Raw genomic sequence first — 13,875 nt, forward strand, 5'->3', positions numbered from 1 at the left:
AATAGAGCTGCAGAAATCACCCTCAGGTGGCCAGTGCACCCGTTTAAGGCTGTGTTAAGCCACTAAGCCATCATTTAAGCCATCATATAATGACTCAGTTCACATGTACAATGTACAGAGTTGCTATGGTAAGCCAGGGTTGTTAGTAAATTTACCTGCCAGGTATAGTTGCCTTGGCCAATTGAAAGGGTATCAATTGATTTCACCCTAATTCTGGAATTGCTGCACTTCTCTCTTCTGTCACTAGATGACTGGGTATCTGGTGACACTAGATAAGACAAGGGCACTGCAAGGACAGATTAGGAATAGATGGGGTATTTCAGCCAATGAGCAAGGATCTTCTTGGGTCCCTTGACCAGGTGATCGGGGTTCTGTGTCACCTGGACAAATGCGTTTCTTTTTGAAAAAAAAAACAGTTTTGTGCTTAAAAAAAAAAAATCTTTGTTTTTTTATGCAATTTTTTTGCATAATGTGAATGAATGAGATGAAGTTACGCCGTGTAAATAGATATCTAACATCTCATGTTACTTTTTTTTTAGTTCACTTTTATTCCTATTACAAGAAATGTAATCATACCTTGTAATAGGAATATAGTATGATCGGTCCTCTTTACAGTGAGATATGGGGTCAATAAGACCCCACATCTCACCTCTAGACTGGAAAGCCTGAAATCCCCCCCCAAAAAAAAAATGATCTCGGCTTCCCAGCCAGGGCGGCGCAATTGTTTGAATGCAGAGGCTGGGCGTGATGTCATAACATTGCACCCGGCCTCTTAACGATCATAGAGACTCTGGCAACCATCTGGTCCTCTGGAAATCTCTATGGTAAACATCAGGAGGCTGGCGGATCCTGTCTCCGACTCACCGATGGATGTGGTGAGTCGGTAGAAGCACCAGAGGGCAGTGGGAGGGGGGTCACACCCTCTCACCACCGGTAGGAATGATCAAGCGGTGGAACAGCTGCTATGGTGTAGGGAATCACCGTCTAAAAAAGCCGATATCTGTAGGTAAGGAATTGTTAAAACATCATGCTATTTTTTGCTGTGTGTGCCATTATAAGGTTTCTCTTCACTTTGTGCCCTGGAGATGCTCAAGGAAATGAGAGAAAATGAGAGCAGAATTCCTATCTTGGATAAATGTCACTAGAACATTGGATAACATTGGATAATTTACACTTCCTGCTCTGAGGACAGCTCTCAAATCTTAGATTTCCCTTTGCCTCCCCCTCGAGGGTTCCCACTGCTGTCTCAGCCAATGAGGAGGGAAAGTCCCAGGACAGCCGGGGCTATCGTGAACATCGCTGGATCAGAGGGAGCTCAGGTAAGGATTGGTGGGGGGCGCTGCACACAGAAGGATTTTTACCTTCATGCATAAAAAACCTTCAGCCTTTATAACCACTTTAACATGAACTGTTTGACAGGGCTGTTTTGTTTTTTGGGCGTTTTGTAGCAGACTAACTTCTTAAATGTCTGTTGTTTATGATGTTGTGTAGTGGCCTAGCCATGTGTCCGTCTACATGTGACGTAATAGAACGCTCACCTTTTAACCGCTTGCTGACGATATACTGTAAATATACAGATCCCTGTGCAAGATCACGTACCTGTACATGATCCTGCACCTCTGGGTCTGGGGAGCGGGGAGTGTGTGCGCCACCGGCGACTCGCTGTAATGGGGCACAGAGGGAGCCAATCAGCGGATCCTGACTCAATGTCTGCCGTAACCCGCCAATCGTTTGGGACAGAACGATGTTGTAAACAAGGGAGACTGCCGTTTTGTCAGTAAGGTAGGTAGTGATCCTGTGTCTCTGTAAAGCAGGAACACGGATCTCTGCTTTCCCATAGTACAAGCAGCTCCCACACAGTGAGTAAGCACATTTTAGGCACACATTTAACCCTTTGATTGCCCATAGTGTTAATCCCTTCCCTGACAGTGTCATTAGTACAGTAACGGTGCAAACTTTTTGCTCTGATCACTGTATTCACTGGCCATAAAACAGCCTTTGCACATAAATACAATGGCATAGAGAGGGATTGATGCCCTGAAGCAACCAGCTAAAAGTCATACTGTTAAAATCTGGTGTTTACTTTAGCAGATTTTTTATTTATTTTTTTCTATTTTGTTTATTTTATTTTTTTTCCAATTTTGGAGAAAAGCTTTAAAACTGTTAATAAAACAAAAGAACTGAACAAATTAGTGTTTTCATTATTAGGGAAGATCCTTATTCAGCCTCTGTCTATTGTAAATAAATGACTGCACTGGCCCAAAGGTAGCAAGAAACAAAAGGCAAAATTCAACAAGCGGAATCATTTTTCCTGTTTATTTTATTTTTTTTACAAAAGGATTTAGTCAGGAAAAAAAGTATGGTAAAACACTGAAATTCCAGTTAAAATGATCAGCTTCAGTTAAACCTGCACTATGTCTAAGGCCGCGTACACACGGGCGGACTGTTCGCCCAACCTTGTCCGCTGAACAGTGTTTGGGCGGACAGTCCGCTCGTGTGTGGGCTTTCAGCGGACAGTTTCAGCGGACAGTTGGACGGACAAGGTCTTTCGGAAATTCAGAAAAACTGTCCGCTGAAACTGTGTTTGAGCGAACAGTCCGCCCGTGTGTGGGCCTGTCCGCTGTACTTTCGAAATGAGCGGACTGTTCCCGCTCGGAAAGTCCGCCCATTTCGAGCGCGTGTACAGGTAGGCGGGGCCCGCGAGGGAGACGTCGCGGGCTTCGCCGCCTGGAATGGGCTTAAAGGGGAACCCCAACGCCGAAAAAAATCGGCGTGGGGGTTCCCCCCAAGTCCACACCAGACCCTTGTCCGAGCACGCTACCCGGCCGGCCAGGAAAGGGGGCGAGCGAGCGCGCCCCCCCTCCCGAGCCGTACCAGGCCGCGTGCCCTCAACATGGGGGGTGCCTTGGGGAAGGGGGGGCCGCGCGGCCCCCCCACCCCAAAGCACCTTGTCCCCATGTTGATGAGGACAAGGGCCTCTTCCCGACAACCCTGGCCGTTGGTTGTCGGGGTCTGCGGGCGGGGGGCTTATCGGAATCCGGGAGCTCCCTTTAAGAAGGGGGCCCCCCGGATACCGGCCCCCCACCCTATGTGAATGAGTATGGGGTACAATGTACCCCTACCCATTCACCTGTGAAATAAAGTACAAATAAAAACACAACACAGGGGGAAAAAATATTTTATTGCACAGCCGGGGGTCTTCCGTCTTCGGGGGTCTTCTCGCCGGACTCCTCCGCTATGTGTGTGTAGCTCTTTTGCCAGCGGAGGAGTCCGGCTTTCTTCCTCCCCGCCGCCGGCCTCTTCTCCCGACTTCGGGGGTCTTGTCCCCCTCTTCGGTTCTTCTGCCGGGCCACCGCGCCTGGTCCGGTGGCCCGGTCTTCTGTCGCCGTCTTCCGTTCTTCTGTCGCCGCCTTCGGTTCTTCTGCCGGGCCACCGCGCCTTCTTGTAGCTCTTTTACAGGCGGTGGCCCGGTCTTCTGTCGCCGCTGTACCCCATACTCATTCACATAGGGTGGGGGGCCGGTATCCGGGGGCCCCCTTCTTAAAGGGGGCTCCCGGATTCCGATAAGCCCCCCGCCCGCAGACCCCGACAACCAACGGCCAGGGTTGTCGGGAAGAGGCCCTTGTCCTCATCAACATGGGGACAAGGTGCTTTGGGGTGGGGGGGCCGCGCGGCCCCCCCTTCCCCAAGGCACCCCCCATGTTGAGGGCACGCGGCCTGGTACGGCTAAGGAGGGGGGGGCGCGCTCGCTCGCCCCCTTTCCTGGCCGGCCGGGTAGCGTGCTCGGACAAGGGTCTCGTGTGGACTTGGGGGGAACCCCCACGCCGATTTTTTTCGGCGTTGGGGTTCCCCTTTAAGCCCATTCCAGGCGGCGGAGCCCGCGACGTCTCCTTCGCGGGCCCCGCCTACCTGTACACGCGCTTGAAATGGGCGGATTTGCCTCCTCCTTACGTGGGCGAGTCCGTTCATTTCAAAAGTTGAGCGAACTGTTTGCCCAACCTTGTTCGTCAAACAGTCCGCTCGTGTGTGGGCAAGTCCGCTCATGCAAATTTTGAGCGGACTGTTTGATGAAACTGTTTGCCGAACAAGGTTGGGCGAACAGTCCGCGCGTGTGTACGCGGCCTTAACTAGCTAAGGAAAGTGTTGCACTGTCCAGACACCATAGATAATTCTTCCTTTTTCACTTCCTGATATGAAACACGCCAACACATATGCAAATAGTAATTTTGTATAAGCTCCCAGGGTGTCAACTTACCTGCTATACAGTGTAACATGTAGCTTGAAATCATTTACACAGAGTACAAGCAGAAAACTTAAATGTCACCCCTTAATAAAGTCTTGATTATATCCATTTACAGCAATATACAGTGTTTGGAAGAGATTTTCTTAAAAAATAAAAATACTTCGGCTCGGCTTAAAAAAGGTTGATCTGTTTATTGACATTATAAAAAGTATAAAAATATGCTCAATATACTGTAGAGTCCATTTTTCATGTGGATGAACTAAGACACTGAAAAAAAAGTCACTGTTGTTACGTCAGTATTTTTATTGCTTTTCAGTGCAAAAAAAAAAAAAAGGACAATCAAAAAAGATCAGTGACAACATAAAGCATTAATCTTGAAAAAGTTCATGTACAAAAAAAAAAGCTTTTTATTTTATTTTTTTTACAAAAATTACAGTGATTTGGACATGAGCCCATTAATTTTCCAAAATCACATGTATTAAAGAGGCAAACACTGCCAGTACTGTATATAAATCATACCCTGTAACACCTTTGGCTCACTATAACACTGTACAGGTAAAACCTGGTGTACACACTTTGCAAACATATACAAATATCTTTTCATTTAAAAATAGCAGCAGTTTGTTGCTTGTGCCTTGAATCTGCTTTCAAAGTAATTTCATCTAAGTGTGCATTAAAAATAAAATATCTCTTGAGGTTTGAAGATAGAAGGTATAAGGCCACGTTATATTTTTTTCTCTTATAGCATCTTGGGTATTTAGTCCTTGGAGGAACATATACTATTCCAGTGTAATGTTTCCAGCATAAAGGGTTATTAATAAAATGATAGCAAACCCAGAAAGCAATCCAGCATTCTGAATGGCAAAAAAGATCATGTCAGTTTTTCTTCCTTTTATCTTATCACTGAGCATTTCATTCATTTCCGGAAACTGAAAGAGAAATAAAGTACACATAAATGACATGCTAAGACCGTCTATCATCAGACAAGCTAGCTATCTTTTCCCAAACACCCTCTAGGTGGCAGCATACACAAGGTTCTTACATTGTTTTGCATCTCAATGGCTTGTCATTTTAAAGCGGGAGTCCGCCGGGACTCCGCGTTTTTTTTTTTTTTTAAAGTCAGCAGCTACAAATACTGCAGCTGCTGACTTTTAAAATAGTGACACTTACCTGTCCAGCGCGCCCGCGATGTCGGCACCCGAAGCCGATCTCTAGATCGACACTCGAGTGCTGCCGCCGCCATCTTGGGTATGGGAATCAGGAAATGGAGCCTTTCGGCTTCATTTCCTGGTTCCCTACTGCGCATGCGCGAGCCGCGCTGCGCAATGAGGACGGTCCCCGCTGCCTCTGGGATCTGTGTGTTTCCCAGCAGGCAGCGGGGCACTTGCGGAAGGGGGCGGGCACTTGCGGAAAGGGGCTAATGTACGCCCCTTTCCGCAGAGAGCTAGCCCGGAAGTGGGTGCAGTTACCTGGACAGGAATCCGATGAGCGGAAGGTCCATTTTAGGGTGGACCTCCGCTTTAACAATTCAAGTTGGAATGTTTAGGAAGCAGAAGAAAGACAAACTGAAATGGACATAGTTAAAATATAAATAATAAAGTTTTTTACCTGTGTGAGTATGGCACAAGGACAGGCTCAGGGGAGCTTGGCATTTTTTCCCCACGCCAGTGGCTGCTGATAAAGGATGCATGCACTGTACTGCCACCATTTGAGGAGGCGATAAGGATGATGAGTCGTGACAATGCATGCATCAGTGACACAATTCCTCTTGTGTTTGTGCCTGAACATACTCTGCGTGGTATTATCGCAAGGGCACTCAAGGTAGAGCAGCCGGAGGAAGAGGCGTACTTCCTTTCCTCTCAAGGCCTGCTTTATGCAGATGCCATTCTTGCGATGCCACGGAACACAAAAGAGGAGAGGGAGAAAGAGGAGGATTCTGGCAGTTTTGGAGGCATTGAAGCAGAGGAAGACATCTTGTCAAACCTTAAGAGATGAGTCTCAGTCCCCAGAAACCTTGGGAGTAGTACATGGCTGGGAGGAGTCAGTTTCAGATATTGTAATCCTCAGTGACCCTTGAGGACTCTGCTTTTCATGCCTTCGCAAACTTGCAGTGCATGGGCTCCCTTATTCTTCAAAGCCTGCAAAAGGCCCGAGAATTCATGGCATCAGGGAGAAGGATCATTATTGGTTGGCAACCCTCCTTGACCATCATTTAAAAGGGGAAGGTCTTGGAACTCATCCTGCCCCCGCAGAGAGAGCACAGGATGAAATATCTTGAGGACACCCTAAAAAAAAGGAGTTTATGTAACACCTTTCCAGACTCTGGTAGGTTACAAAACAGAAAATAGATCCCGCGCCTCCTAATTTCTAAACTAGGTTCCTGCTACCCCTTAACTAGGTGAAAAATCACCAGTGCAGAATTTGGAGAGGTTGGTAGGGGGCGCTAATTGGTCTAACAAACCGAAAAAATGTATAATTTTTTTTTTATGGCAACCAGCATGCCTGGTTTTACAACTATCTAGATATCTGGTAAACTATAATTGACTTATAAAGTGCATATAGATGTGAATCTTAACAGTACCCACATGTATTGCTAAAACAAAACAAAAAATATGACAACCAGCCTGCCTGGTTTTACAACTAAATTGGATATCTGTTAAACTATAATTGACTTAGTACCCACATAGATTGTTAAAACTAATCATATATATATATATATATATATATATATATATATATATATATATATAAATACATGTGCAAAATAATTGACTTATAAAAATATAAATCTTAACAGTATCCACATGTATTCCAATAACCAATCAAAAGGTATGTGCAAAATATTGTGATAACCAATCAAAGGTATGTGCTGTCACACCATATAAAATATAGACAAAATTTCATAACAAACAGAAACTGCATTCATTTAAACCCTACCACTGAATAAGTAAATGCACCAGCCCTCCTATAGTACCACAAAAAAATAGTTATACCTGTGAACTGGCAAATCGCATATAATAAATACCAATAAAGTGCTTACACCGTGAATGCCTATCTAGGTGTATAGATCAAAATCAGTGTACAAATCTTAAATTAAATAATATTTATGAGTGAACCAAACAACAAAAGTCCATATATATGTGATTCTTGTGACCGATTTTTCCGAACCATCAATGGGAAACCTTCACCACATTATGGATATCACCCTGAAAAGTGCTAAAAAAACTGTGTGTCAGCTTATCAGATGAAGTTGACCTAATTAGTGAAAAAAAGGTCAAGCAGGCTTTTGCAAGACAATCCTTGCTGTGTTGGAGAAATCTGTGGATCAGATACCCAGTCCCCAGCATATGGAGCTTACGAATGGAATATGAAACAAAATGCAGAGGAATCAAAAATAGTGTAATCCCATTTATTTTAAAAGGTTAAAAAATGCCAAATGGCTGCTTACATATCTTGTGCCATGGCTCGGCACTGAGGCTGAAAAGCGCTGCTTATTTGAATGGTATCCCACAGATTTGCACTGACAAGGGGCCTGCGTTCCACCTACAACGGTGAGACAACCACAGGGACCGGATATGACATAATCATGACCAAAGAACCGCCTCAACATATGTATCGGGTGAACAACGTCTTCAGGAAGCGCAATTATAGTTTACCAGCTATCCAACTTAGTTGTAGAACCAGGCAGGCTGGTTGCCATCATTTTTTTGTTTGTTTTAGCAATCTATGTGGGTTCTGTTAAGATTCACATCTATATGCACTTTATAAGCCAATTATAGTTTACCAGATATCTAACTTAAGCCCCGTACACACGAGAGGACTTATGTCCGACAGACTTCCAAAGGAGTTCCGTCGGAGTTCTGCTGGAATTCCGACGGAGTTCTGACAGACTTTTCGGCCGAACGGACTTGGCCACACACAATCACACTAAACTCCGACGGATTCGAACGTGATAACATACGACCCGACTCGAATAAGGAAGTTCATAGCCAGTAGCCAATAGCTGCCCTAGCGTCGGTTTTAGTCCGTCGGAGTAGCATACACACGAGCGGATTTTTCGAAGGGGACCGGGTCCGGCGGAGTTCCGTCGGGAAAATTTGAAGCATGTTCCATATTCTAAAGTCCTTCGGACTTTGGTGAGTCAAAAGTCCGTTGCAGCCCACACACGATCGTATAGTCTGACGGACTCAGTCCTTCGGACTTTGGATGTTGAAAAGTCCGCTCGTGTGTACGCGGCATAAGTTGTAAAACCAGGCAGACTGTTTGACTGGGGCATGTTATTTCAATTTTTTACAGCAATGCTAATTCTTGCTTTCATCAAGAATGCCTCTATAGCAGGTATGTCCAAAGTCTGGCCAATCCCCACCCACATTCTGGTTTTGAATGGCCCGTCTGGTTATTTGGACATATATATCATTTGTGACCCCCAATGATCTCCCAGTGCTGGGGCCACAAAGGATATATATGCTGTATATATATATATATATATATATATATATATATGCAGGCTGGACAAGGAGGAGGCAAAACAAGTTCTGTACACACACAGGAGTATTTCCTGTTTACACAGCAGCCTATGTAATAGGAAGTGCTGTCTCCAGCGCTGCCATTGGATGACGGTTCTGCCTATCAAAGGAGGTGGGAATTTCTATTAAATAGGCCACCAAGAAAACAGGAGTTTTTACTGTATGCAATCTTTTGGCACTTGTCCCGCCCCCTCCCTGTCCCCTCCAAGGCTGCAGATGGATGGGAATCAATCAGCCTGCACTGATGGCAATGGTGAGTCTGCATTCATGGCAATGGGGGTGCTGCAATCCTGACAAAATATAATGCTATATATCAAAATAACATGCCCGAGCTCATCTCTTTACTCGCACACAACCACAAAGGCAAAATAATTCTTGTTGGGCAGTGTATTAGTGCTCGAACGAACACACTTAGGCCAAATTTTAATGGTTCAGAGAATGTCAGGCAAAATGGTCGGCCCTCACACATGTTTACTTCATCAAATCAGGCCCTCTTTGAAAAAAGTTTGGACACCCCTGCTCTATAGGTTGACGATGTGAAGGCACCACCAACATCCAAAGACCTATTTTTCCCCAATTGTAACTTCTATCCAAAGTCTGCAAAAGAGACACCAGATTGTATCTGAATAAAAATTATTCTTGGCTTGAGTGTACTACAATTTGGCTCTTCACATAAGGCTTGCTCACTGTGGTGCAAAACGTTATTATTTCCATCCAAAGTCTGACAAAGAAACACCAGAATATATCCAAAAAAATCTTGTTCTGAGTGCCCTAAATTGTGGGTTCATTATAGAGATTGGCTCCCCAAGCCATTGTTTACAAAATAAAGAAAGCTTGCAGGGAAAATCAAATTAAATGTCTTTTTTTTCTTTATAAATGTCAGCTTTGCTGCTGCAGATTCTATACACCAGGGCTCGACAAACCCCGGGCGCCAGGTCGCATTTGCGACTAGAATTCGTGACCTAGCGCCTGGAGCAGCACAGCGGGGGTATCCTGTCTCCTTCCACCCCCCCTGGCATGATCGCGTCGGGCCGCGCCGCCGCCGGCCGGTAATTGAGGCCGCGGCTTTGAGGCCTTCTGTGGTCCTATGTTTAGTTCTGTAATCTGTACATCTAGTGGTGGCTGTTGGTATGACAGCCAGCGATGCTAATGAAGCTTTCACTGCCTACCCATCTCACCTTTACTTAGAATAAAAAATATATATATAATGTTTAGGAGTTCTAACAACCTAGAGAATAAAATGGTGGTCGTTGCAATACTGTCTGTCACACCGTATTTGTGCAGCGGACTTACAAGCGCATTTTTGGGGAAAAAGTCTTATTTTTTTAATTAAATAAATATAACAGTAAAGTTGGCCCAATTTTTTTTATATTGTGAAAAATAATGTTACGCCGAATAAATTGATACCCAACATGTCACGCTTCAAAATTGCGTCCGCTCATGGAATGGCGACAAACTTAGCCTTTAAAATCTCCATAGGCGACGTTTAAAAAATTCTACAGGTTGCACGTTTTGGGTTACAGAGGAGGTCTAGGGCTAGAATTATTGCTCTCGCTCTACCGAACGCAGCGATACCTCATGTGTGGTTTGAACACCGCTTTCCTATGCGGGCGCTACTCACGTATGCGTTCGCTTCTGCACGCAAGCTTGGCAGGACAGGGCGCATTTAAAACATTTTTTTTTTCTTATTTTAACTTTTTATTTTTTCACGGTGCTTTTAAAAAAAAAAATGTCACTTTTATTCCTATTACAAGGAATGTAAAAATCCCTTGTAATAGAAAAAAACAGGACAGGTCCTCTTAAATATGAGATCTGGGGTCAGAGAGACCTCAGATCTCAAATTTACACTAAAATGCAATAAAAATAAAAAAAATTGTCATTTGAAAAATAAAAAATAAAAAAAAATGTCCCTCTAAGAGCTATGGGCAATGACATGGAGACAGGTGGGGGGGCCGCGCTATCCTCCCCTCACTCGTCTCCATGTCAGGCCAGGGACAGGTCTGGATTGCCGTTACCGACCTGGCTCCTAACTTTTTTAGCTGGCTCCTAGATTCCAAGCAAATTTGTCAAGCCCTGCTATACACGATACAGATGCGCCACTTTACAGACAGACTTAGGGGACCCCCCAGGCATTATATTTAAATACATTTTTAATTTGTATTGTTTCACTTTAAGCATAATTAAAATCACTGCTCCTTAAAAAACAATATTTTTTAAAAATATTTTTTGCATTGATACATGTTCCCCAGGGCAGTACCCGGGGCCACCATACCATTTTTAGGGCCGATAACTTGCATATAAGCCTTCAAAATGGGGACTTGATTTTTCAAGTTCAGGGCTTATAGACTTTAATAGGGTTCACGTCCAAACTTTTGTAATGTTCAAGAGTTCTGGCGCAAACCAAACTGGATGTGTTTGGGCCATATCTAATCTCCACTGCAGACGTTTAATTAATTCCTTAAGTTAATTTTCCTGCACATCACTGGATGTTAGTGTTAGGGTTACAGGCAGGGTTTAATGTAAGGTTTAGTGTCAGGGTTACAGGCAGGGTTAATGTGATGATTAGTGTGAGGATTACAGGCAGGGTTAGTGTAAGGGCTTGTGTAAGGGTTGCAGGCAGGAATGGTGTAAAGTTTATTTTTGGGGTTACAGGCACAATTAGTGTGAGTGTAACAGGCAGGGTTAGTGTGAGGGTTGAAAGAAGGACTAGTGTGAGGGTTAGAGTTACAGGCAGAGTTAGTGTGAGAGTTATAGGCAAAGCTAACCTGAGGGCTATAGTCAATAATAGTGTGGGGATTACTGCTAGGGTTGCAAGCAAGGTTTGTGTGAAGGGGACTTCTCTCAATGCCAAGAGCTCTGAGCCAAAAAGTACCAGTGGCACTGAAAGCTAATGTAATGTAGTTTCAGCTATGCAAAACAATCTCTGTATATACGGGAAAAACAAAAGTTTTGTCTTACCATATCAGCCAGTCCAATATACAGAAACATTCCTCCAGCAAGTCCAAATATAATATTTGGTTCAAAGTTGTTGCCCACTAGAATCCCAATAATCATACCAAAGTAACAAGTGCAAGCAGAAATAAAATTGAAGAACAGAGCTTGGGGGATACTCATTCCTGCATTCAGCAAGATTGCAAAATCACCTAAAAAAAAAGAAATCACCAAATCAAAAACTTTACACATTTAATTGATTCATACAGTCATCTGCTTTCGCTAATTTGTTTGTACTAGATTCAGTATTTAAAAAAAAAAATTATTAAATACTGGTAATAATAATGTATATATTTAAATTTACACAAAAATGTAGGTGAGAAACTATTATAAACATTATAACTGTACTCACGCAACACCAACAGGGTGCCACCACAAATGCAACAAGAAACTTCATTGTAAAAAAAACACTATTTCCACCCCTTTCCATCAAAAAAAAAAATTAGAAACTGGATCTGGGGTACCATAATATGGAGGGAATGAAGAGGATGGGAAGCTCAGAGGTAAAGGATACAAAATAAGGGGTGGTAAGGAGGTAAAGAGAGTGGGTGGGGGGGGGGGGGGGGTGTAAGGAATGGAAATTTAGAGACATGGGCTATGAAGGCATTTGTATTGTAAAACAATGTTATTGAGGAACCTGGATGACAATAAAAAATAAAGTGACAATAAATGTATTGTTGACAACAAGCATAATAGTTTCATGACAGAGTATAGTTCAATTGGATAGCTGATGTAATAGATACCCAATCAAGACTGTATAAGTCAACCAGCATACCCATATCTCATAAAAGCTGGTATGCTGTATGTGTAGATTGTTTTGCATAATTTTTCTTTCATATTCCAATACTGTTTGACCCATGCAAGCTATTAACTCAAATTAGGGCTGTGGGTTGTTACCGTACTTAGACCCCGTTCCCACATACTGCAGTGACGTGAATTTTACTAGAAGAATGTAAGCCACTGCAAGGACAGATAGAACACAATTGTTTGCTGTTTGTCCTTTTCACACTACCATGCTGGTGTTATGTGCAGTGTGGTGCATTGTGTTAAAATGCTAAATGTAAATGCATGTGAGATAAATTAGAAAACAGCTTTTCGTTATTTTGACCCTTCCAAGGACCCATAGCAATTTAAATCACATAAAAATGGGTGTCAACACGAGTTTAAAAACATGCCAACACATCAATAAAAATGCACACAAATGGACGACAACATAATAATTTTTGCATTTTCATGCACTTTTATGTGTGAACAGGCCCCTAGGAACAAAATTTTTGGGTACGTTCAAGAGTTATGCAATGTATAGTTGAGTGAAACTCGATTATCCAAGGGTTTAAATTACAGGAAGACCTTCTAATATTTGCTTCCAAAAAGCCTGTACAATGAGACAAGATCACCAGAAGGCAATATGGCCACATCATTCAACATTTATCGGGTAGTAGGGGCCAGAATTTAAGTGTAATTCTTTGTCATCTTCCATTCATTGTAGGCGGAATTATTTTTCATCTTCCAAACAACTGATAGATTCTTCAATTTTGTGCAAATGGAGAAGACATGTACTAGGGCAAACACTTTATGAGATTATTTTTGTGCAAATTCACTTTAACAATCAGAGATTTACTAAAGAAGGGAGAATAAATCTATGGACAGTAACATTTTGTAAAGCATTGAAAGTTCCTCTAAGTTCTGTAAAGGGTATGGGATAGCTTCTCTAAAGGGTAGAAATCTGTGGTAAATTACGGTCTTCTAGAAGGAAATGTGATCCCGTATTTAACATTACAAAGGGTTATGGGACAAATATTGTACCCCACTCTTTATAACTGTACTAAATATTAATATACTTACTGAATAGGATATCAAATATTGCTAGGAATGAGCGTTAGGTTCAGGTCATTGAGTTGAATGCTGGCTGTTCAAGGCTCGCCAAATGGGTAAACTAAATGGCCAGATTTGGCCTGTTCACACACGTAGAACCTCTGATTGCTGCTGCTGCAGCCATTCATTTAATTAATTGAGGTATTTTTATTGCCACTAGAGGAATGACTTCAGAGCCAGCCCACTGGCTTGCTTCACATAGCAAACAAGTTAGAGGGTATCCTGGATTAAGCTGTTGAA

At 43.2% G+C, this 13,875-nt stretch overlaps 1 protein-coding gene across 1 annotated transcript in view; it reads right to left on the reverse strand.

Annotated features, from left to right (window-relative positions):
• Positions 1–4,411: 4,411 nt before the first annotated feature.
• SLC39A8 (solute carrier family 39 member 8) overlaps positions 4,412–13,875 on the reverse strand; it is a 77,636-nt gene continuing 68,172 nt past the window's right edge. The window contains exons 8-9 of the mRNA XM_077476633.1: positions 11,728–11,912; positions 4,412–5,172 (exon numbers count right to left, since the gene is read on the reverse strand). Coding sequence (XP_077332759.1) covers positions 5,023–5,172; positions 11,728–11,912 — 335 coding nt within the window. The 3' untranslated portion in view covers positions 4,412–5,022. The remainder of the gene's footprint in view (positions 5,173–11,727; positions 11,913–13,875) is intronic.

This window comes from Lithobates pipiens, unplaced genomic scaffold (assembly GCF_037356315.1).
Source record: "Lithobates pipiens isolate NorthernLeopardFrog02 unplaced genomic scaffold, aLitPip1_a1.2 Scaffold_13, whole genome shotgun sequence".
NCBI classification, from domain to species: Eukaryota; Metazoa; Chordata; class Amphibia; order Anura; family Ranidae; genus Lithobates; species Lithobates pipiens.